Raw genomic sequence first — 26,250 nt, 5'->3', positions numbered from 1 at the left:
TAAGCAGGTCACAGTTTTCAAGTAACATGGGAAAGAAAAAGGATCTCTCTGCTGCTGAAAAGCATCAAATAGTGCAATGCCTTGGTGAAGGGATGAAAACATTATAAATTTTCCCAAAATATAAGCGTGATCATCGTACTGTTAAGAGATTTGTGGCTGTATCTGAGCACAAATGTGTTTGTGCTGATAAAGGCATAATGAGGAAGATTTCTGCCAGGCAAGTTCATCGGATTAAGAGAGCAGCTGCTAAAAAGCCATTACAAAGCAGCAAACAGATATTTGAAGCTGATAGTGCCTCTGGAGTCCCTCGAACCTCAAGGTGTAGGCTCCTTCAAAGGCTTGCTGTGGTGCATAAACCTACTATTCCGCCACCCTTAAACAGTGTTCACAAGCAGAAATGGTTGTATTGGGCCCACACATACATGAAGACTAATTTCCAAACAGTCTTGTTTACTGATAAGTGTTGAGCAACTCTGGATGGTCCAGATGGATGGAGTAGTGGATGGTTGGTGGATGGCCACCATGTCCCAACAAGGCTGCAACCTCAGCGAGGAGGTGGAGGAGTCATGTTTTGGGCCAGAATCATGGGAAACAGCTGGTAAGGCCCTTTAAGGTTCCTGACGGTGTGAAAATGACCTCTGCAAAGTATATAGAGTTTCTGACTGACAACTTTCTTCTATGGTCTAAAAAGCAGAAACGTGCCTTCAGGAGCAAAATCATCTTCATGCTGACAATGCCCCATCTCATGCTGCAAAGAATACCTCTGAGTCATTGGCTGCTATGGGCATAAAAGGAGATAAACTCATGGTGTGGCCACCATCTTCCCCTGACCTCAACCCTATAGAGAACCTTTAGAGGATCATTAAGCAAAAGATCTATGAGGGTGGGAGGCAGTTCACATCCAAACAGCAGCTCTGGGAGGCTATTCCAACTTCATGCAAAGAAATACAAGCAGAAACTCTCCAAAATCTCACAAGTTCAATGGATGCAAAAAGTGTGAAGGTGACATCAAAGAAGGGTCTTATGTTAACATGTAACTTGGCCTGTTGGGATGTTTTGGCGTTAAATAACTTTTTTGTTCAGTGAATGTGACCTCCTAATGCTGCAAATTCCACAAATTAACATTTTCAGTTCTTTAAAACACATCAAATGTTTAGAAATTCTACTGTGCATAATAATTTGGAACAGTGTTTTTATTCATTTTGGAGATTATACTGTTATCATTGGGAGGTTTCTTCAATAAAATTTGATGTATAATCTAACGGGTGATGACTTTTATTAGACTGACTGTCATTTGCACCGACCATTTAGGAAAATCTGATAAAAATGTAATTTGCATAATAATTTGGAACATAGTGTATGTGTAAAATGGCAGCCTCCTGCGATTTTACGCGCACGCTGAATACGCCCGAGAAAATAAACGGTAATGTGAGCTACCCCATAGATTAACAGTGGTCCGAGTGCTATGTGATGTTTTCTCACTTAGCACTCGTCTGTATTCTATGCTAGTGTGACCCCGGCCTTATAGAAAGCCAGCGGTTATACTCTGTGAGGCATCCAACAGTAGTCCACCATCACGATCAGGTTCCATCTACCTTGGGATCATCGTTCCATCTCTTTGATATCCTGATGAAATGTCTCTCCTTGCTCTTTGCCAACAGCACCAAGGTTTTCAGGAAAGTAGTCTAAATAGGAATGTAAAAAGTGTAACTTCAAATTCATCAGAGAACCCAAGGCTTTCAAACATTTCAGCATGTTCTCCACGATGGATTTAAATTTTGGATCTTTGTTGTTACCTAGAAATTTCTTCACGACTTCTTTAAAAGAATCTCAAGCCTTATTCTCAACAGCTTTTATTTTGTTTCGAACACTACGTCCTTCATGAGTTTCCAAATATCTGGACCCATAATAATCATCCACCAAAGATCAAGCAAAGAGGACAAAGTATGGTGCAAGAAAAAGCCTATGGAGTCAGTGTTTGTGAAAATTCTGTACGTGATGGATTTTTTTCTATATTTTTACTGAGTTCAGCTATCAACAACATATAAAAATCGCCTTACTTTATAAATAAAAGCCCATGTCAGGCTTTCCTAAATATGATGGTCAAAAAGTTTGACCAAATCCATACTTTTTGTTTTGCTTTGTAAACATAGCTGTGGCTGTAATTACAATGCTCTCAAATCGATGCCTTCTTCTGTACGCGCGGTGATTCCGGATGTGTTCATTGCACACATCCGGAATCTCCGCACCCTATACATAGGGCCCTGTTATTTACCTTGCGGCGACGGAGCGTCGACGCAAGGTAAACAGACATGCTGCGTTCTGAAAATACGCACCGCATGTCTGTAAACGCAGGGCCGCCAGATGCGTGTTCGCATGCAATGTGGAGACGGGATTTCATAAAATCCCCTCCACTATCCTGTAACATCTGGATGCTGTGGGTTGTATGCAGCCTTCAGTCCACAGCTAATCCGGATGTAATCCGGACAGTGGATACGCACCCTTATTGCCTCACATACTCCTCTCTGTTCAAACTTGGGAGGTTGAACACCTGTTACCATACAAGGTCCCCGTGACAGGGTATCTGCCTTTCCTTGGGTCTTCCCAGTTCCATGTTCCACTGAGAAACTAAAGATTTGCAATGACAGAAATCATTTGGTGACTCGAGCATTCCTCTCCTTGGCATTTCCCATCCAGACCAAGGGTGAATGGTCCGTTACCATGCAAATAAAACCTTTTTAGAAGTTGAGGCTGGTGAGGACTGGCTTTCAGCACAACGCCAACTTCATGGATTGGAATAATTCCTCCGCCTGAGTGTTTAACTGAACCATAACCGATCTCTTTCCTTTGACATTGGTCAAGGGTGCCGATCTCCCAGAAAAATTAAGTTTAAATAGTCAGTAGTACCCACCGCATGGACCAGGGAAAAGTGGGTACTAAAGATTATAATATCATCCAAATATGCAGACCCATACTTCTAATGGGACTCTAACACTATGTCCATTAGTCTCTGGAACGTGGCTGTGTAACCCAAAAGACAGGATGATATAGTGATAGAGACCCTCTGGTGTAACAAAGGCGGTCTTCTCTTTCGCTGCCTCTGTCAGAGGCACCTGCTAATAACCCATGGTCAGATCAAGGGCCATGAAGTACTGGGCCTGCCCGAGTCTCTAAATCAGCTCATGCACCCGGGGCATTGGATAAAGGTCAAATATTGACACTTCATTCAATTTCCGGAAACTGTTACAAAATTGTAACGATCTGTTCGGCTTTGAAATCAGTACAATGAGACCAGTGCACTCATTCTTGGACTCCTCAATAACTCTTAGCTGGAACATTCATTTCACCTCAGCCATTATGGCTTGCCTCCAGTACACGGTACGGTTTCATTTGCACCCTTACCTGAGGCTCTGTGACAATGTCATGGTGGATCACAGATGTATGGCCAGGCAGTTCTAAAAATGCAACCGTAGTCTGCTGCACTAATTTTCTGAGTTTCTCATTTCTGCTGTTTGGAGCTAGCGTAGCTTATGTTTACCTTGTTCCAGGCCTCCTCTCGGGCCGGTGGCGGAGGAATCGGATCCACAGTCGACCATACATTCCCAGTCTTTTCACGCCTTTAACAGATTGACATTATATAGTTGCTCAGGTTTCCTTTTCCCCACCTGTCTGTGGCCTTTCTATTGTACGGTTGGCTCTGCGCCACTGGGGCATCCACAAGATGGTCCTGCATATTCGCCAAGTGCTCTATTATGCTTTTATGGGGAGTAGGCTCCTGTTCTCACGCCTCTTTGGCTATATCCAGCAGGCCACTGGGATGACTACTGTATAACAGTTTGAATGGAGAGAACCCTGTTGAGGACAGCAGTACCACTTGGACAGCAAACATTAAATAGGGCAGTAACATATCCAAATCCTTCCCATCTTTCTTTTAGCACAGAATTAAAAGTTTGTTAAATCTTTCCACTAAACCATCTTTCTGTGAGTGGTGCACCAACACGTGCAATTGTTTTATTTGGAGCAGTTTACACAATTCCTTTATAATCTTTGACATAAAAGGAGTCCTCTTATCTGGAAATATCTCTTTAGGTAGCCCAAGGCAACAGAACATGGAAAACAGATGCTGGGCAATAAGTTTAGCCTAGGTGTGACGTAGCGGAATTGCCTCTGTGTAACGAGTAGAGAAGTCTACTACTACAATGTGTTGGTGGCCACGGGCTGACTTTACTATGGGCCCTTCCAGATTCATAGCAATCTGCTCAAAAGGTACCTCTGCTTATCGTACAGAGGATTAAAAAAACTTGCAGTGGGTGTGGTCAGCTGACACTCTAGGCATCACTCACAAAACCTTTGAACCTCGGCATAATTCACGGGCTAAAAGAACCTTTGAAGAATACGCTCTTGCATCTTTTTAGACCACCAAGCACATGTTTGTGGGCCATCTCAAGCACTGCCCGGCGGTAAGATTGGTGTGCTGCCAGCCGATCCACTACTTCGTCCCGGACTTTGTCAACCTGATATAGCAAATACTGGTTGCCCACCATACACAAAAAAAATGCTTCTGCCCCTAGTTGCACACCAATTAGGGTATGTGCACACATTGCGGATTTGGCTGTGGATCCGCAGCGGAGTTGACGCTGTGTATCTGCAGCAGTTTTCCATGTGTTTTACAGTGGCATGTTAACCTATGGAAAACCAAATCTGCTGTGCACATACTGCGGAAAATTCCGCGCAGAAACGCTGCGGATTATTTTCCGCAGCATGTCAATTCTTTGTGTGGATTTGTGAGGAGCGTTTTACACCTATTGCTTAATAGGAATCCACAGGTTTAAAAACGCAGGTGAAATCCGCACAAAAACTGCAGTAAATCCATGGCGTTTTGCCTGCGGATTCTGCAGAATCCGCACTCAAAAATCCACAATGGAATCTGCAACGTGTGCACATACCCTTACCTCTATCACCCTTTCCCATCCCAGGTCAGAGTGCAATTCTGGAGCTCAACTTCCCTTGCCAACACCTCTAGGGGAAACTTGTCAAGTTTACACTCTTTCCCTATAAGGGTGACCCTTACGGCAGGTATCCCAGACTCAGGATCTTCAGGTTCCACTCCCGGACAGACGTTTACACTGGGAGGGTTAATTTTACACTACCACAGAGACCAGAACAGGGACAAGTCCCTTCCCAAAATAGTCCTGTAAGGAAGGGTCTTCACCACTCCAACCACGTTTAACCTCCACGCACGGAGTGAAAAAGGTAACCACTGCCATTGGATATTCGCAGAGTTCACCATGTATACATATGACCCTGACTTTTCCCCCAGTGGGTTCTAAGCCAGATATCAATGACACATGTGTCCTACGAGGAACGGTTAAAGGATCTGGGAATGTTTAGATTCCAAAAAGAAGGCCAAGAAGAGACTTAATAGCTGTCTATAAATATCTGAAGGGATGCCACAGTGTAGAGGGATCATCGTTCTCATTTGCACATGGAAACACGAGAAGCAATGGAATGAAACTGAAAGGGAGAAGATACAGATGTTAGAAAAAACGTTTTGACTGTGAGGGTGATTAATGAGTGGAACAGGCTGCCACAAGAGGTTGTAAGTTCTCCTTCAGTAGAAGTCTTCAAACAGAGGCTGGACAGACATCTGTCTGAGATGGTTTAGTGAATCCTGCTTTGAGCAGGGGGTTGGACCCGATGATCCAGGAGGTCACTTCCAACTCTAACATTCTATGACTCCAAATTTTAGCACAAGAAACCATTATTTCTCCAGATTGCAGTCTAGCCACTGGATTTTGAGAAGTGTTAGATGATCCTTGCCAGATTACACATTACAACACCTGCCCATACATTGTATAAAGCTAAAGACAGGATTGTCAGAACCATGGTGAGACTCTTACTGGATATATGCCACATGTAGGGAATAGTAACTCATTTTGTATTTTTATAATTATTAAACTACGGGAGCAATATTTAAGGTTTTCACCTTATAGGGGTTGGCCACTACTTTTTAATTGATGACCTACCCCTGCCAATCAGCTGTTAATGCCGGCGAAGTTACACTGCAGCTCTATCATTTCTATAGTGGAAGTGACTGGGTACTGTAGAGCCACTAATTATTCAAATGACAGCCTCTATAGCTATGACGGAGCTGCCCTGTTCTGGCAGCATCCAAGAACATCTGTCCGCTGCCAGTAACGGATGATCGGCGGAGGTGCCGGGTGTCACACCCTCACTGATCAGATAATCAATGAAACATATTGGCCAACCACTTTAATTGATATATACTGATACACTTTTGCTATTTAGCAGATAAGAAAATATTTTTTTTGCCCCGATATCATTTCTTGATACCATATTGTTGACAGTGATGTCTTACTATAAATCATTTATCAACAGTTGCCCTCCTGAAGCATATTCATAGAGATTTATAAATTATATTATCCTCTTGTGCTTTAAAACTTAGACTTAAAGACTGCTGATTTTAGCTTTATTGATTCTGTAATAGTAAAAAAAGACATAATCAAACTTATAAAAGCAATATGATGTAGTGTTTTATCGCAAGCTTTTGTAATGACCTGCTGTTTCACCCTGGTAAAGTAAGGTAATATAGTCATTTTCTGTGTTAAGATAAATAAGGAATTACATTTATTTAAAAAGGCATATCTTACACTTTTATTTATTGAACTCTGGCATTTCTCTAACATAAAATATTCTTGGTCAAAAGTTCTATATGCAACATAAAATCAGAAAGACTTAAACCCAAAGACATAATTTAACACAAAGTACCTTAAAACTGTCCATGATTAATCGGCAATATATTCCATATCATTTAGTCATAAATCCATATCCATCATTAGATTAGAACCAAGTTAGCTAATTGCATTTGCCTATTTGTTTATGAACAGCCTTGATTATAACATACATGGCGAAGCATTTTGTATGTGTGGTTAGACAGTGGCCATTGTAACAATAAAATATTTACAAAAAAAAGAAATATAAGTACCTCTTTAATTAAACAATGGCTTTATCTAATAAAACATATGCATGAAGAATTGTAGTCCATGATAAAAGGAAACTTTCATCAATAAAATTTACCTGCAGTTATAGCAGTAAGTTGCAGGAAAATTACATTTTAAACATGTGGAGCACTCTTATTGGTGTGTATCAAAGAAAAAGTTGAGGGTGGCACTCACCGTCCTATAAAATCTGTAATTTATTCAGACAATTAAAACATCTTCAGCAGAGGAGTAATGTGGAGGATACACAGACAATGGCCGTTTCGCGCAATTGCGCGTCTACGGGTCCTGTAATGTGTATTCCAAACATTACTCCCCTGCTGAAAATGTTTTAATTGTCTGAATAAATTATGGATTTTACAGGACGGTGAGTGCCACCCTCATCTTTTTCTTTGATACGGATTTTTGGCTATGTTTCTTCCCTGGGTGAGCACCCGTAAGTCCAGGCATACAAGCCTACAGCGTTTATGACCCTGGAGCTGGGCAGACTAACTTGAGTGGTGCAGCAGTGCGAATTGCTTGTTCCTATGTATGGACTCTTATTGGTGTGGCTGCAGGGGAGAATTGAAGTTATAATCTCCCTGCATCAGCTTGCTTCCAGTTATCGGGGCGGCACTGGAACCATGATCAGTCAGCCATTACTACTCAGTAAGCACACACTAATTTCTCCTTGACTGATGTCCTGCCCTGTACACATGCTACACAGCAGGATATCAGACAAGGATCTGGGGAAGCGTTTACAGCGTGTTCATTGTGTAGTTGTGACACTAGTCACTACGTACGGACAAGATGTGAGGCTGGGTAGTCAAGAGGTCCGGGGTAGATACCAAAGGGGCTGGTTATAAACAAAGGGGTAAGGCAAAGGCATTGTCAGGACACAGTCCGAGTTCAGAATTCTGGGAAGGTAGCATAAAAGAAAAAAGGGCAAGGCAAATGGATGGTCAAAGGCAAGGTTGTGCAACAAAGATCAAATACAGGAACACATAATACACTGCAAGTGCGCACCACTTGAGCTAAGCTCCTACTGGCACTAATTGGAGGCAGAGAGCCAGTTAATTAGCCAGATAATCACTCGAATAGTAGGCACATGGAGGAAGTCCACATCCCTGTCCTAGATTAGACAGCTGAACTGTCACTCACTGCTTCCAGGCACAAGATAGGTGGAATCAAGATAGTAGTAAGCAAAGACTGTTCACAGCCACTGTGACTGAAAGCAAGCAGCTAGAGTGAGAAAATTAACTAATTTTCTCCCTGCAGCCACTCCAATAAGATTGCTACACTTGTTTTAAATGGTATCTACATGTAAATTAGTTCTATGGCTGCAGGTAAATACATATTTTGATAGGTTTCCTTTAAAAAGCAGTACCAAAGAGCCGAAGGACAATCCAGAGTGGCCACAGGAGTGTGCTCCTGGTATTGTTAAGTATAATCTTTTAACATTTATAACATTCATCCATTGCAATATTTTATTGGTCATGGATAGTTGTGGTTAATGTAGCCGAGAAGGTCCGATTCATTATTGCATTTGCTCCTTCTTTTTGCCTAGTTTCTTTTTGTTTTAATCTTTTTCTTGATTTATGCCAATTTCATCTTTTAATTCGTGCCTGTTTTGAACTCTATTTTATATGTGTTTGCTTCATTTTCCTTTTCACATTCGCCATTGTCGACCTTGTTTTTATTTTCCAGATGTTTGCAGCTGATTCACCAAGTGAGAGTTTTTAAAAAGTAGCAACATTTTTGTGCAAATGTACTCCAGTCCCCATTGAAGTGATTTATTTTTGTGCGTCTCCAGATATTTTGCGCACTATTTTTTTATACATTTTAGCGGATCATGTGCCTGCTCAACAAAAGTGCAAAAAATGGTTAAAGACAAAAAAAAGAGCTTTTTTAATTCACAAAGTTAATGAACCATGTGTGCTATGTTGAAGAATGTGGTGCAAAATAAAAAAAATCCCACAAGACAAAAAGAGAAACCTTGACTTAAAAAAATGCAAATGATGAATCAGGCCCTTAGTGTTTAAGCGTCATGTGAATTTCAAAACAGTTTATATAATCCCAACAAGTAGAGAAAATCATTGCGGTGGGGACTTCACACAAAACTGGAAGTTTCCAGTCAGCTCTGTTAGCCAGCCTATGAAGGCCACCGGCAAGATTCTGAGTAAGGATATTATGGTTCCGGGTCTTCCAGACTACAGCTTTTTCCAGAATATAACAGCAGTGACCAGCAGATGATTGTCCTAGGAGGATCTATCAATACAGTTCAACACTGTTCACAAAGGAATACCGCACAAGACTTTCTGATATGTCAGTCCCACTACAGAGAAGATTCTTACAAAAACTTAGAAAGTATATAGTCAGTATTCTTTCTGGACTTCAATGGTTTTCCTAGAAGAAAATAAAAAACATACAAAAAATAAATAATTAATACAAAATCTATTAAATGTCTTGTGTAGCATAGCCATTACAAAAATGCCTTTTTTGATACTTCAGGAGCAACCAAAATCAATTGAAGTTAGTGAAAATCAATTGATTTTAATGGGAGCTGTGCAATAACCGTGCGTAAAGGACGGTGTATGGGTTCAATAGTAAGTCTGTGTGTTTATGCACCTGTTGAAGGCCCCAATGGCTGCCATTGTGAAGCTTCTGTGAGCCTTTATAGGAGAATATTATTTTTACCATATACTGCGATACAAAATGCCAGAAATCCTATTATTCTATCATTATAATCCACTTAAAAAACATCATATGTATAGGACCCCAAAATGATATCAATAAGCCCTCACACGGCTACGTCAACATGGAGTTACTATTATTTATTATTATTATAGCGCCATTTATTCCATGGCGCTTTACATGTGAGGAGGGGTATACATAATAAAAACAAGTACAATAATCTTGAACAATACAAGTCACAACTGGAACAGGAGGAGATGGGTGAGGATAGAGCTGGTCATGCAGTGGTTTGGTCGATCGGTGGTTACTGCAGATTGTAGGCTTGTCGGAAGAGGTAGGTATAGTTATAGTTGTCTTTCACATTTTTTCAGACAGTTTCGAGGTTCCTAGAACTGACACATTTTTATTCTTGCAACTCCGTCATGCACTACTCTGTTTAGTACTGTCATTTTGGATAGGTCAGCAGTTCCCAAAAGTTCCTTGAGCTTCAAGATCCCAACAAACTCCTTACCCATACACGTTCAATGCTGACATATCTGTTTTGACTGAGGAATGGAATGAGATGGAGAGCACCTTCTGCTCTTCATTGGTAAATGCTAGAGTTTGTTTAATCCAGTCTATATTTCTTAATAAGGTTTATTACACCTCTGAAAGACTTAAAAAAAATTGGTGTATTGTCATGTGATTTATGTTTTCGGTGCAAGGCAGCAGAAGGATCCTTTTTGCAATGTTTGGTTATGTCTCAGGATGTCCCCCTTTTGGCCGGAGGAGAGTACCTTGGGGTCCTGCCCTCTCTGGTGTGCTTGTTGGGAGTTTTGGATGATCTTATCACCAGTAAGGTGATGGGTCACCATCATGGAGTATAAATCTATGGATCTCCCATCCCTTTGTCACTGGATTCAACTGGTATATAAAGATTTTCCAATGTACAATGTTTTGTACATTGATAGACACTGTTGTAAAATGTACTGGTTGAATTTAGGGTTGTGAACTGGTTATTTGGGCTATGGGTGCTCTTTATATACATATTGTGCTTGGAGGTTGTGGGGGAGGGGATTTTGGACAGTATGGTTGCTAATGGTGTTGATGTGTGAATGGTGCGACTGTGTGATTGTTCCTATGGATGGAGCGCAGATTTTTCTGATCTATGCACATATGTTGGCATCTATATTTCAATTATATAACCATGTGATTGCTTTACCAAAGGATATTGTATACTAAACTACTACTTTTTGAGTTTTATAATTACTTATTGTAAAACCTGTGATGAAACTGAGCACATGCCAAAATGTTTAACCGTTGTTTTATTGTCATGTATAAATACAAAAAAAGTTTATTACTTTAACTCAAAGTTAATAAAAGATTTAAAAGAAATAACATCCATTGTATATTTATTGCTATCTGAAAATTGGAATACCTCTTGTTTATGTGCTTTGTCTTGCTGATGGATACCATTGGCAGAACCTGAGTTTCCAGTCATCTAACAGAAATTAATAAATAAATAAAATACACAAATTCTGTTAATGCAATAAAAAAGTATAAGCATACAAAAAATCTACTATGAACATTCATAAGAAGGCAATGATATGACAGAATAACCAGGATTGTCATACAGCTTTATAAGGTTTTGAGCGGGCACAGTAAACCAGTCATTTAATTTCTGAAAATGCAAATCACACAAGTTATTTCCTAATCTATGATGAAGAAGAGATGTCTGCTTAAAAACTGTCATTCTGATACTTCTAGCTCATATTATGGTGGTAAAAAAATAAATAATTTCACCATATGATATTCAGAGCCCATATTTTGCTGCTCCAAAATAGTATCACTTTGACCTTTATTAAGTAGGTGTTCCTTATTTTTCAGTAATTTTACAATATAATTGAAGCCAATTAGCTACAAAACCAACTATATCCTTATACAATGTTATGTGAATAGAGTCGATATGTAATTTCGGCTACTGTTTTCTAGCCATAACCATAGTTTACATTTTCTATGCAGAAAAAATAACATAAAACGGTGTGTAGTCATACTCTTAATACACTGATTTTCTTTACTAATGAACTCAAATAAGATTTTATTACTTCAGGGTTTACCTGAAACTTTTCAGCATTGCTTCTCATGGCCTCCATTAACTTCTCCGTTTGTTGACCTTGGTCAAGAGCTATTCGAAGCGCATCTTCAGTACTGACTAGGCGATGCTGCAGCCTTAGCACCTCTGATTCTGTAGCTGGATCGATTAATGAATATCTTCTCTGATCTCCCACCGACTTCTCTTTATCCTGATGTATAGAAATAAACTAAATTACAACAAAGAGCTATTGCGTGAAATATTAAAAAAATCATTCCCCAGATAGTAAGTTATCCTCCATCCAAAAGAGGATCCAGAGCCCCATTATTTGGGATCCCCAGCAGTAGGATCCCCAGAGATCCTGAGAATAGGGCTCTGTAACCTGGGAACTGGACATTACAGAAACCAGTCTTGAATTGACTAGAGATGCGCATGTTTGACCTCCGCTTCAGGCATTGTCTATATGACATTACCTGTCTGACTGGGTCTTAGGTACCAGAACCCTATTTTCAGGATCGCTCAAGTAGTGATCAGTAAGTTATTCCCTTTCCTTTGAATAGAGGTTAACTTGCTATCTTGGGAATAGCCTTTTAAGATGTATTATGGATATTTTGGTTCATTCGAAAGTTAAAAAAATAAATATAAAATCAAATATCAAAATGGAACATTTTTGTTTTTACTCACTAAAACCATCAACTTTTCTCTAAGTGCTTTGATTTCTTCTTTTAATTTCTGTTCTTTTGATCTCCAGTCTGCCTTATGTACCTCTCGGCTCAGGTCTTTCTCTGGTCCCGGAGAATGCCGATTGGCTTCAAGTAGCAAAGCTCGTAGTTCGTTTAGGCTCCTGGTTTGTCAGTGACAAGTAAAAAGTACAAGACCTTCAAAATACTATCAACTGGTGCATTTGCATCCATTTTCTATGAAAACCATAGGCCATACTACTCCACATTTCTTTTACTTATTACTCAGACCTAATACAATATACAAGACTCCCACTGTTTGGTTGGCAAAATAAAGGGACCACTGTGCCACGAGACTACAAAAGTCCCCCAAAACAATGAAAACCTTTTCTACCTGTAACAAGTGCATGCATTATATAGATTCATAAAGCTGTTGATAACTTAAAGGGGTGGTCTCACTTTCAATCTTAAGGAGGAAGTCACTTCTCTGGCTCACTGCTTCCTGCTTGCCGGGGGTGCGGTGCGCTCCTTATGATTGCCACTGCATGATTGGAGGAGCACAGGACCACTGAAGCTTATCCAGCCATCAAGTCAGCTTCAGATCAGCGTTTACAAGCTATATAGCCAACAGTTTGTAAGTACACACTCCCTGCCTAGGAAACCGGCCACTTCTGAGGTGGCCAGTAACCTTCTCAATGACCTGTAAACTATAGGATTAATAAATCCTCCATTCTTTAGAACAGACAGGGTTTTCAAGAAGAAGTAAATAGCAAAGTTGATTATTTTACACAAATATTGTTTACAGATAAATCAATGAAAAATGTGCTATAGATCTGCGTAGTGACCCATGAGAGTGAGGTTGCACTCAGAATATAATTATGAGAATCTGATGTCATAGCCTGGTTCCTCTTACCTCTCTTTCTTGAGTAACTCTTGACTGATCATGACAAATTGACCTGATGCCTCCTGGGACTTTCTGGAAAAAGTCTCAAGTTCCACCTCCAGTTTTTTATTATCTTTTACTAATGAATCCACCTTCTTGTCCCCTGATTTACATTTGCTCTCAAGCGCTGTTGGTTATATAAAAATTTACTAATAAATATAATATCTTCCAGCATTTGCAGATATTTTTTATCCAATAATAACTATATGACAATAGAACGCTATGGGTTGTCTTAGATGACTGTTAGAGGCTATTGCATAGTGTAAACTTTCAAGAAAGTGGCCTTGAAATGCTCTACCTAGTACAACAAACAGAGCAGGTTCTCCCCAGGTTCATCCACTGCTACGGTCTTGGCGTTTTGGCTGCAATGGTGATGTCACACCAACAGCACACATCACCATTGTAGCCAATCATGAAGCTCAGTAGCTGTGCCTAGGTACACAACAGGAGTCACCGGGGTCACTGATTGGTTGCAATGTTAATGAGATGTCACTGCCACAGCAAAAACACTTAGACCCGAGCAGCGGTGGGGAAGCTGGTGCTGGACCCGTGGACAGGGAGTCCCACTCTGCTTGTCGTTTTACAGCGTTTGGAATCCATTTTCCTGAAAGTGTCAAATCCCTTAATGTTCACAATTAACTGGAACCAGTTCAAAGCGACATCCCACATCTCAAAACTTAGTTTGCACCCTCCATATATACTGTGCACTTTAAATAAGGGGAGATCTTCAGACTACTGAAACTCGCCTATTTGTAATACAAGCTATCATCAGAAAATGACCTTTTATTAAATCAGGTTTTTGTGTGAAATATATTTTTTAAAAGTTTTGGCAATGTTTGTTTTTTTTTTTGCTTTTTTACATATCACAGTCTGTGTTAAAAATTAGAAATCTTGCAATTTTCTAACAATACATGTACATTAGCCACAATGGAACAAACTCTGAGCTCACCTTTTGTATTGAAGCAGGTAATAAGGGTGTGCAAAGGTGATTATGAAGGGAGGGGGAGCCGGGTCAGCTGTGATAGCACCTATTGTGACTGCTGGATCCTGTGTTATCAGTTGTGTATAGAGGTGGCATCTGTCTGTGTAATCCTAAAGACTCCTGTAAATGCTTCCTCAAAGGACAGGAAGTACGAGTCTAAAATAGTCCCATTGGCCATTGTGAACATTACAAAATTACGCATTTTGTTCTTTTAATAAAGCTTATGATGTGAACATTTTCTCTCTAAATTACATGTAACACAAAAACCTTATTTAAACAATAAACAATTTTGATGATAGCTTCCCTTTAAATGATTACTCAATTGCATATAAAAAACATAATGGATCTATACATAAAAAAAAAGTTACTGTACTCAAAACTGCTATGTCTCTTTGATAGAAGCCAAAGATAAAAGCTTACCATTTATTTGCGCCCTTAAAGATTCAATATGAACTGACATAGATGATACTTCTTTGTCTCTTTTATTAAGTTTGAGCTGCAGATCTAAATACAGAAAACAAATATTATAAATGAAGGTATGCTACTTAGATAAATGTGCCTGCAAAATACAAAAAATACACATTTTAAATATTGCATACTGCACTTGCTGACTACACATCTCAGCCTATCCAAAATTACGCGGCAGCTGCAAGCTGTGCCACATTCTGCCAAGTCTAGATTGTCACTGTCTATTAGTGTCGCTATACAAGTCCAGTGTCATTGAATTTGCTCACGGTCTTGTGTTTTGTGCACACATCTTTTATGCCAAATATTGTTTACATTATGCCTTCTAAAATTAAAAATGTCTTATGCGAAACTGCATTTCAGTTTATCCAAGCCAATAAAATTTTTTAGCAAGGGTAAAATGTCCTAAATTTTAATGCTTCTCAATAAACATAATAGAGGAAAAAATGTAAACGATTCCTCCAGTATGTAGTGGTGGTCAAGCTGTGGATCACAGGTTACCTGTATATTAAAAAATTCTCCTGGGGTTCTACAGGATTAGCTCCAAGTGTTACTGTACAGTATATAGACGCCGAGGCAACTGAACATTGTTGATTACTTATGTATGTGCTCGCAATTAGCTTTTGATGGCAAGAACAGTGTAGTGTTCACAGTTATTCTTGCTGTCAGAAACTTGCAGATCAAACAGAATTCAATTAGATCCATCAGGATTAGTTGTGATCTGTTTAAAAGTAATGGATATTATGGATCTGTTATAAAGGACCTTTCACCAAATTTTTCAGGTTGAACAGAACACACAATGTAATAGTGGTTTCAGAACGGAATAAAATATTTTCGTTTTTTTAAATCTCACCTTTCTATTGCGGATATATTAGCAATCAAAGCAGTTGGCACCTAATGAGTTAAGTTTTGTTTAAGTCCAAATGGGTGTTATCAACTATTATTCTCTGGTGGCGTGTCCTTTTTCTCCCTGTATGAGATGCCCAACACAGCAGAAAAAAGAATACACCTCAACAATAGCTTAGGTTTCTCAGTGTGTGAGATGTAAGGATATAAGTCTGATCTCTTGGTCTAACCTCCTGCATGATTTGAAAGGGCTGGGAGATTAAAGCACAGATTACATATACCATTCAGATAAGGGCCCTGATCGTTGCAGCAGCACAGCTGAGTTTAACTGTCACATTACAAACCCTTTCATCAGTTTGTTTCCTACTCATACCACTGTCAGCTCTGCTTCATCCACATATAGGCTGTCTGGAGCTGTGTCTGCAATTCTGTTGTGCTCAAAAGTTGTTTTAAGCACAAGAGAAAAAGTGTAACTCCTCTCCGGACAGGTAGTTGCTGCCTGCTTATGATTGGGCAACTTGCGACCAATCACTGAAGCGGTGTTTAAATCCCGTGCCAATATCGCTGATTGGTCGCAGCCGGCCGGGCGCGACCAATCAGCGAAGTGTGGTTTAAATCCTGCGTCAATTCATGGCTGGACTGCGTCTGTCGCTGATTGGTGGCAGGATGTCGGGAGTTCGGGGAGCTGGATGTCGGGGGTTCGGGGTGCAGGATATAGTTCAGCCACGTAGTATATAACACAGCCACGTAGTATATAGCACAGCCACGTAGTATGTAGTATATAGCACAGCCACGTAGTATATAGCACAGCCACATAGTATATAGCACAGCCACGTAGTATATAGCAGCCACGTAGTATATAGCACAGCCCATAGTATACAGCACAGCCACGTAGTATATAGCACAGCCACGTAGTATATAACACAGCCCATGTACTATATAACAGACAGCCACATAGTATATAGCAGAGCCACGTAGTATATAGCACAGCCACGTAGTATATAGCAGCCACGTAGTATGTAGCAGCCACATAGTATATATCAGCCACATAGTATATAGCACAGCCACGTGGTGTATAGCAGCCACGTAGTATATAGCAGCACATAGAATATAGCAGCCACGCAGTAAATAACACAGCCCACGCAGTATATAACACTGCCCACATAGTATATATCAGTCACGCAGTATATGACACAGCCCACGTAGTATCTAGCAGTGTGGGCACTGTATCTCTGTTAAAAAAAAACAATTAAAATAAAAAATAGTTATATACTCACCCTCCGGCGTCCACCGAAGTTGTTCCGATGCGTGTGAGGCTGCCGCTAGCTTCCGTTCCCAGTGATGCATTGCGAAATTACCCAGATGACTTAGCGGTCTCGCGAGACCGCTAAGTCATCTGGGTAATTTTGCAATGCATCACTGGGAAAGGAAGCTGGCGGCAGCCTCGCCACTCGCGCGCATCAGTGGACAGCAGAAGGTGAGAATGGCACCATTTTTTTATTTTTTTTAATTATTTTTAACATTAATTTTTTTTTACTATTGATGCTGCATAGGCAGCATCAATAGTAAAAAGTTTGTCACACAGTGTTAATAGCAGTGTTAACAGACTGCGTTACACCGCATTATGCCGCGGTGTAACGCAGTCAGTTTAATGGACTGCTAAAACGCTATGTGGGCGGCGGACGCTGACTGGGGAGGGAGTATGGAGGGGGCACTAACTGCAAAGGAGTAGGGAGCGGCCATTTCGCGGCCGGACTGTGCCCAATCAGCGACTTGGGATTTCCGTGACAGACAGACAAACAGACGGAAGTGCCCCTTAGACAATTATATATATATAGATACTTGAGATTATTGCAAAGCAATGGCCGTTTGTGTAACAAAAACATTCATTCAGTGGGTAAAAACACTGAATATTTAAAATAAATTAAGGTGAAAAAATACCTTCAACAGTCTTTCTCATTTTAATTTTTTCTTCTGAAATATCATTTGTTTCAATCATCTGCAACACAAAAAAAATACAACTATGTTCAATTGAAATGAACTTCTATTTTTCTCCTGAAGTTCAGCTTAACATTTTAATAACACAAACCATTTCAAATGTTCTGATTTAATTTGACATTTAGGCCCAGATTCATCATTTGCGATTTTGAAAATCACTTATTTTTTTTTAACTTATGGTATTCGTTGACATTTTTTGTGCCAAATTTTCCACACAGTTCATGAATAAGACACAAGATCAAAAATGAAATGCTCTTTTTTTGTTTTTAACCAGTTTTTGCCACATTTTAGCACCAAACGTCACTAACTTTTGAAAAAGTTGCACATTTGTCTAAAAATGCGTCAGCCTTAAAACTTTGCCAGAGTCCTTACACCAGGCTTACACTAGAATGAAATGCATCAAAAAACAACATTTGGTAAAAGTTGTATTTCATCAATCTAAAACATCTGGATAAACAAAGTTGTAGAGGAAAAATGAAAAAAACGTAAAAAGTGGAGCAAAATGAAGAGAGAATAAGGCAATAATACTAAAGCCACTAGTAAGGAGCTAATTACTCCAGAAAAGTGAACAAACAGCAATGATGAACCGATGCCTTCATGTTTAATGGCAGTTGCTGTTTAGAGGTGATATTACAGTTAGTACACATAATGACAAATTGTTAGTTCAAGATCAATTTTATGCTGGCAAACAAATCTTTTTATCTGGTTGCTGATAGTACATACTATGAGGCTCTCACTAAAAACTGAAAGGGATGTAAGGGATTGAGCCCAAATACCTAAAAGATACATCGTGAAATTTCATAGTTACATAGTTACGTAGGTTGGAAAAAAACCTAGATTCTTCAAGTTCTATTATAGCTTTTAAAATTGGAGGTGTACCCACTGAGGTTCAATCCTTTACATCACCTGTGCTGGATTTGTAAGCGTTATATAGCTAAACATGGTTGATAGATGGACCATGGTGTTCTAAAGTCCCCCTCAAATACAATAAATGTCTGCCAAATGATTGGCCGATCATTCCACTGACAGCTATGTCCCCCCTCTCTCCCTTATACATGATCACTTGCCCATAGGCTCATGTGTTCTCTATAAAACAGTCATTACATAGTCATCTGGCAGCAGCCTACATCTCAAAGAACAAAAGGATCAGTGCTCCAAAATCCGACTTGCTGGACCCTTCTTTCCTCTGACTTCATCTGTCAGACAAGAGTCAGGAGGTACCCATATACATTAGACAATTGGCCGATAACATCAAGATCAATGGATTTGGGACCCTTTAGTTAACTAATTTTCCTTTTTTACCACATCTCATCCTGATACATGTTATAATATAAACTGCTTTACTAATGTTAATGCTTAGTCTATGTAAAATTAGGAGAAAATCATAGTATCCTACATTAGGATTTTGTGAAGAGTGAAGAGCCTCTATGGACTGCAATTTGTTTTCCAAGACCAAAATTTTCTCCTGTAGTCTGTGGATCTCTTGGTTATTTTTAGCGTCTGCTTTCTGAAGCATGTCGTAGTCCTTCATTTTCTTTTCAGCAGCAGAAATCTGTTCTTTTAAGAAGGCAATGGCTTGTGTCTGGTCATTATATTCAGCTTGCAGGTGCTCTGACTCTCGATATTTGTCCTTAATATCCTGAAGTTCTTTGAGGTGTTGATTGGTTTTTGATTCTAGCTGTGTCTTCCAGTTGGTATTTCCTTCCTCAAATTCATCCCTAATTTCCTGAAGTTTACTTTTGAGAGTTTCCCTCTCTTTGATATGGACTGCTATTTCAATCTCATTTTTAGTCTTCAGGTTTTCTATTTCAAGCTGATGTTCCATTTTTAGGCTTTCCACACTAGCTTTAAGCTCTACTATTTCTTTGTGTTGAGAGTCAGGACTGGTAACCAAGGAACCTTTCAAATCTTCTAGAGATCTCTGATGGTCAGAAACTAAACTGTCCAATTTAGACTTCCAACTGTCCATCATTCCTATATTCTCTTTTGTGGCCTGCTCTAGCTTTTTCTTCAGCTCTCCAATCTCCTGCACATGCTTCTCATTGGAAGCCTTCAGTTTTTCAACTTCTTGCTGATATCTTTTCATTTTTTCTTCATACTTATCTCTTTGCTGACTACTCTCTTTTTGATGTTCCTTGCTAGCAGAGAGAAGCTGGTCTCGTAATCGCAAGGCTTCAGTTTGAAGCCCAATTTTATGTTCTGGTACATCTGATTGACTAGAGTTTAGTAAACAGTGCTGAAGGTCTTCAATCTCATTGCGTCTGAGGTTAAGCTCCTCTTCCAGCTGCTGAATCCTTGTCTGCTCTTCTACCGTTGTCTGCTGCAGAAAAACATAAATTAGAATAAATAGTTTTAACTTATGGCAGATATCCTAACAATTAAAATGTCTAACTGTTATGGTAAAGTTATATACTTTTAAACATCACATTTTAGAGATTTATTTTACACCAAGGTTAAATGTTGTACTTAAGATTATAAATGTTTTAATTAGTTTTACTGTCTTATATTTTAGCCACATAGTAGTTTTATGAAACTTAGCTATTACACAAAATTTATTTTATTGCAAAAGACAATATGCCCTGGTGTAAAAAGAGATCAACATTGCATGAAGCTTAGGTGTTAGAAGGTGTTTGTTAAGATATGAAGAATATAATCAGTGATCTGCAGTGAATGGCAATTTAAATATTAGCTAGATCTTGACAGAAAGTGGGAAAATACAGAATCACAGAAGTCTCAGTTTTCTCATAAAATGTAGCTTTTTCAACCAAGACTTTTCATAAAGCAGATGGGGTAAGTTCCTAGGCACTGAACTTTAAGTTCAGTCTAATTTTGAATCAGACACTGTTCTAAAATTGTCTATTCCTATATGTACCCAAGATACTAACATGCCTAAAAAATTTAGAAGTTGAAACCAAGCTAATTTATGAAACCAATAGGACTACTCAGCCCTTCTCTGACAGCATCCCATACACCGTAATTAATATTTATGTCTGGGGGGGGATGCAAGCTAGTGATGTTATGAAAAATCAATGACCTATCTTACTAGCCTTATTTCCTTAATTCCTCCCTACGCACTTTAAAGCAGAAAACTAAAGTCAAAACTAAAGGTCATTAACTTGTAGAAGTATTTTGCATATGATATGATTGTTATAAGTCAGAAAATAAATCCTTGTAGCAAAATCTGTTGGAGCTTGCTGGAACACATCTTATTGTTAATATCATGAAAAAGCTGAACTTACAGTTGTATGAACTGAGCCATTCTGTAACTAAAAATGTGCATACATCAAAAAGTTGAATATTTACAACTAAGTCAAGTCACAAGAATATGCACAAAAGCAGAAACATAGAATCACATAGAATGACTACAGAAATGTATGTGGTGCCCAGAAAACCCCTTAAACTGAACCTGTTTAACCAGGTTCAGATTACCGATTGGTTTTATAGTATTACTGAATTATTATAATATAACACAGAGTTATAACGTTTAACCCATAGACATTTTGTTATCTAATAATCTTGTGATCCATTATTCTTATCTGCTAACTTGATTTTTTAATGAACTTTCTTGGCTAAACCAATGAAAATATCTCCTGCAAAGAACATCTTAATGTCTGACTTTTATAACCTACAGATGTGGGTCTTGTGCTGGTTCATCAATAATGTGTCAAAATGAGGGTATAGTAAGCAACATAGATTTGCAAAGTTCTGTTGAGTAACTATCAATGAACTATTAGGGATTATGCATGCGGTAAAGCCATATATAAAGGTTATACAGAAGTGGACAAGGGCCATTAGGCTCCCTAGTATGAAGACCGTGTTGGTCCCAAGTACAGAACAGCATAACCCACATGGTTTCTGAGTCTTAATTTCTTAAGTGATCTAATGTGGGCAGATGGAATTGATCTGGCCTAGCCAGAGCTGCATTAACACCAACTGCATCTAGGGAGTTATACCATTACATTGTGCTTTGGATTCTCATTTTTGTTTTGCCATGAAATACTGGAATAGTTATGGTAAAAAATAGAGGTTGTAGTTCTAACTGGCCCCCAACTGATCAGGTGTAGTGCTTGACTAAAGATGCATAGGTGGGCACTGTCCTAATGACTGACCTATCAAGCCAAATGCATGTTCATTTTATACAGAGCTTCCACACTATAACAATTAATATTGATAACCAGATTCACACACATTTTTTGCCACATATATATTTTCTCAGCACGATCAAGTGAGAATCCAGTCTGATTACACTTTTTCCAGCATACCCTAATCACATTCAGAAGGACAAAATGTAGGCACGTATTATGCTTTATTTAAAGTTCAGGTTTTTATTATTTTAATCTCATAACATATCTTAAAGTGCTTTTCCACAGACTTAGGCTCCTTTCACACATCCGATTTTCTTGTATGTATTCAATCTCAATCTTTCATGAGTTGAACATGTACAAATTATAGTCTATGGGGCTGTTCACTGTCCAAAAAATGGAAACATGTTCAATTTTGATCTTAGTTACAAACATGCAAATCCATGGTCAGTGAAAAACTCTGACAGCACACAGCATCCTAGTTGTATCCTAGTCATGTCCATTTTTCACTGACTGATACAAGAAGCTAAGAAACCTCCATAAGTTTTTTTGCCTGCTAGAAAAACTGTTGAATGACTGGTGATAGAGTACTCTAACTAAACTGATGAAAATCTGATTCAAAAACACTTATGAAACTTGGGATTTTTTTTTCACGTATGAAAAAAACTGTTATGATGCCGGCCTTACTGTAAGTGGCTCCTTTCTGTTCTTTTGGAGAATGGCCATATGACCCACACTCTCCTGTTGTGATCCCGCTGATATTACATCACGTCAGTTAATAACATAATTGTGAGAGCTTTGCAGGCTTCCAACCCTGCCCTGTCGATAGGATGACATCCCGTTTCGAGACGGGCTACAGCGCTATATGTAAAACATATGAACAAAAGAAACAGCTAGCACCTTATTCTGTGGACGTTATTGATGAGGTCCAGAATACCGAAAAGAGGGGGTGCATGGAGGGAGCTAACAAAGGGTACAAGTCTAATGGAGGAAAAAAAAACCTTTAAAATATCACAGTATTCAACTTGGAAAAAATGTAAACCTGATGGAGCCATTACAAATAAAAAGTATAGAAAATCATAACAAAATATAATGAATCCTTCAACAGGATAATAAAGATCTATTGTATCTGTTATGGATCCTGTAAGAAATTGTATCAGACTCCAGTGTGATCAAAGCATTAGGGAAAGCATTTCCAATAGGGCCCCAACTAAACCACACTTCTGCTGCCATGTTTATTAATGTTAGAGACGGTCAAGCATTGGTTTTCATTAACCTGTAATAGAATTTATGCTTGACTGATCTTGGATAGATGAGAATATGTTACTGTGTTACCATCATTTATGATGCAGATATGATAAGGCTGATAAATAGCTATGTAATTCAATTGGTATTAATGCAGTAATGGAAAAAATGTAAAAATGCTTATGCAAAATCCCAATGATTCCATGTGCTTCGTAACAAACTAAAAGCAGCAGTACTGGGTATATTAGCCTGTGTGTTAACTCAAATATATGCAGCATTTGGAATTACACCAAATGTTTATATTTATTCTATGATATATGTATATAAGATTTTACAACAATTTAAAAAATACCAAAAAAAAGTAACTCGATAGAAATGAGCAAATTAAAAGACTACTGCTTTAAGTCTGAAAACAGTCGGCAAATAATAATTTATTTAGGGTGCAAAAAAGTGAATGCAAAAATAAAATGTTTCCAAGCCAAATATGGGAAGAAACATGTGAAGCAAAAAAAAAAAAACAGTCAGGCCAAGGGGGTGTAAATGAAGCTGACAAGCACACTGGACTTCAGGCATGGGTCACTGATTCCATTTTACTGTACCCTCTTGTCCTCTAATTCTTTGAGAAGCTTTGCAGTTTTTGCCTTCTCAAACAGTAGATTCTGCTCGAGCTCCCGAATTCGGGCATGCTCCAACTGCGTCTGTGTCTGCACACGCGGGATAGGAAAGAGAGAGAGCAGAAGTGAAAAGTTGCAGCATCATCCAACATCTACAAGAAAGGATAATGTTGACAGGCTAAAGACTCAGCTGTAAAGTAATTGCCGGCAACTTGCATTGGTATAGAACCAGATGAAATTCTTGTTCATTTCAGTGCAAGCAGTGCTGTTTTATGAAGAACTTACCCTCCTAGCTTGTTTTATAACCCTCAACCACTGGCAAGCAACTAACTAGTTGTGTATGGGAGTATCAAAGTGCTTGTCCACTAATTTTATGTTCATCGATCTTCATGATACATCATCATTATAAAGTTCATGGTGGTCCAACATGCAGCACCCCCCTCTGATTAGTTGTGTGAACACTGTGTAGTGGCCGCTGCCGAAAACTGCAGCTCAGCTCCTTGTCTCTTCATTTTCTACAGTGATCTTTGCTGTAGAAAAGCAAAGATTAGGACTGGTATATCAGCACAGCAGTGAAATAACCTTGAAATGATCCTTCCAACATCTCTCAGTCCTAGAATTGGCACAAACTTACCTTTTTTCAACCACTAGCCTAAACATAATGATATTGATATATCTATAGTTTTGTCTTTCTGCAGAGTCGCGTCATACTGCCAGACTGCAATAATAGCAAATCCTCAGTGGCGGACTATCATCGATCTGTAGACGGTACAGCAGATCAGTTGCTGTCAGCATCAAAGATACAGGGAATATTATGATTTTGGGCTTTAATAAACACAATATTTTGCCATCTGTACATTATCTTTCAAACAATGTGATTTGTTTTTTTAACTTTGTGACCCTGGAATTACTAGAATAAAAATATCTTATTTAGTAAAGTATCTCACTTCTTCAATTAGAAATATGATCATGGTGCCCGGGAACTTTCTTCAGAAAGGCACATGAATGTCATTCCACAATGTGTTCCTATTCAAGTGAATGTCAATGGAAGGGGCCATTGGGGAGGATGAACTACAAAGAATGGGGACATTGTGACAAAGAGCTAATGTGCTGGAATTTTGTGACTAGAAGACCATGATTATAATGCCAAAAAATGTACAGATAAAAGAGTTACTAAGTGCATGGTCCCAAGAACAGAGTAATACATGTTTTACAAGCAGCAATTTTGCGTTGTGATTTACTGTAAGTCTACAATGCAAACAAGCAGTCAAAATAAAATTATATATTAACAAGTCCATTCTTATAATAACTAAAGGAAATCTCCACAGAAATAGAGATGAATGAAATAAGCCATAGTGTGACATAACGGAATATATTGTTACAATGTGGAGTTGATTTTATCTGCCTGCATTCCACTAGCACACCCCAGGAGGTATGAGGTCAAAGCGAACCAGTCACTCGATTAATGTTGCCCAAACTATGTGGAACATGACTCAGAGCCTGGCGGAACAATTGCAGTCAGGTATGTTGTTGGCGTTTCAAAGGAAACAGAGTTTGAAGACCTGGCCAGGTTCCATAGGCAGAGACGAGATTATTCAGGTGCCACCCCCCCCCCCGGCTTCTCCCTACTCTGCACCGGGTGATTGACTGGTTTCTTGGGTCTTAAAAGGGTTGTTCATTTTATTTTTATTTTATTAAATCTGTTGGGAACATTATTTTATTTCACTTACTAATATATAAGTTTTACAGGATCTTCTCCTTTGTGAAATGTCACCTCTTTGTTAGTGCAGCTGTCGTAACAGACTGTAATGCAGGATTGTTTTTAGAATGGCAGTTGACGGATGATCATGTGACCAGAGCAGTCCAATAGCCTCCTCCAATCTAAAAACACGGCACAAGGGAAAGCTCTTTACAAAGAAGCGGGTGGGGAGTAACTCATAACACTTACATATTAGTAAGTGCCACAAAGTCATGTCACCAACATATCTGTCCAAATAAAGATAAGGTGGACAACCCTTTTAATGAGTTAGTCATCCTGTTATGGCCCCTCCACTGTGATTCTTCTACTCATACAAATGAGGCACATAAAAAGCAGTTATCCTACGTTGAATGAGAAATAAATGAGGATCATAAATGTCATATCAATAAAATTGATCTAATGTTCTAACTAGACATATAATAAAGAATCAGGAAGAAAACCAAATGGAGGGTAGATACATCCTTTACATAGGAAGCTTGGAAAGGTCGGTAACCCAGTACAAGTTACAGACATCGTACAGTTGAAAATAAAAAGGAATCCACTGAGGGACAAAATAAGAAACGTATTACTAAGGGATCATCTAGAGTTAAAAAAAGGCCAGCTTTTTTCCCCAAAAAATAGCACCAAACTTCTAATGGAGTTGAGATGCACTGTCTCATACAACCCATAAAAAGATGTGAAATATTTCTGGTAACTGGACAACCCCTTTGTAATATATTACATTAATTTTACCCAAAAGCCTAAAAGATTTTTTTCTCCATTGTTTCACATTTTTTATTGTAAAATACACAAATAATTTTAATGTGTTTATACCACAGAAATGCACTCCTAGCAGAACTCTATGCCTATCCTAATATTGCCAGATATATATTG

General features: G+C 38.9%; 1 protein-coding gene across 4 annotated transcripts in view; it reads right to left on the bottom strand.

The window, feature by feature from the left end:
- Nucleotides 1–6,627: 6,627 nt before the first annotated feature.
- CLIP2 (CAP-Gly domain containing linker protein 2) overlaps nt 6,628–26,250 on the bottom strand; it is a 187,864-nt gene continuing 168,241 nt past the window's right edge. For 2 of the 4 annotated variants that reach the window (XM_077296459.1, XM_077296460.1), the window contains exons 9-17: nt 23,604–23,708; nt 19,074–19,997; nt 17,621–17,678; nt 14,789–14,872; nt 13,357–13,513; nt 12,448–12,607; nt 11,789–11,974; nt 11,110–11,172; nt 6,628–9,404 (exon numbers count right to left, since the gene is read on the bottom strand). In XM_077296459.1, the coding sequence (XP_077152574.1) occupies nt 9,393–9,404; nt 11,110–11,172; nt 11,789–11,974; nt 12,448–12,607; nt 13,357–13,513; nt 14,789–14,872; nt 17,621–17,678; nt 19,074–19,997; nt 23,604–23,708 (1,749 nt within the window). In that variant the 3' untranslated portion in view covers nt 6,628–9,392. The remainder of the gene's footprint in view (nt 9,405–11,109; nt 11,173–11,788; nt 11,975–12,447; nt 12,608–13,356; nt 13,514–14,788; nt 14,873–17,620; nt 17,679–19,073; nt 19,998–23,603; nt 23,709–26,250) is intronic. The other 2 variants (XM_077296461.1, XM_077296462.1) reach the window with 1 other exon arrangement.

This window comes from Ranitomeya variabilis, chromosome 3 (assembly GCF_051348905.1).
Source record: "Ranitomeya variabilis isolate aRanVar5 chromosome 3, aRanVar5.hap1, whole genome shotgun sequence".
In the NCBI taxonomy this organism is placed as follows: Eukaryota; Metazoa; Chordata; class Amphibia; order Anura; family Dendrobatidae; genus Ranitomeya; species Ranitomeya variabilis.
This window is presented reverse-complemented; position numbering and strand designations above follow the sequence as displayed.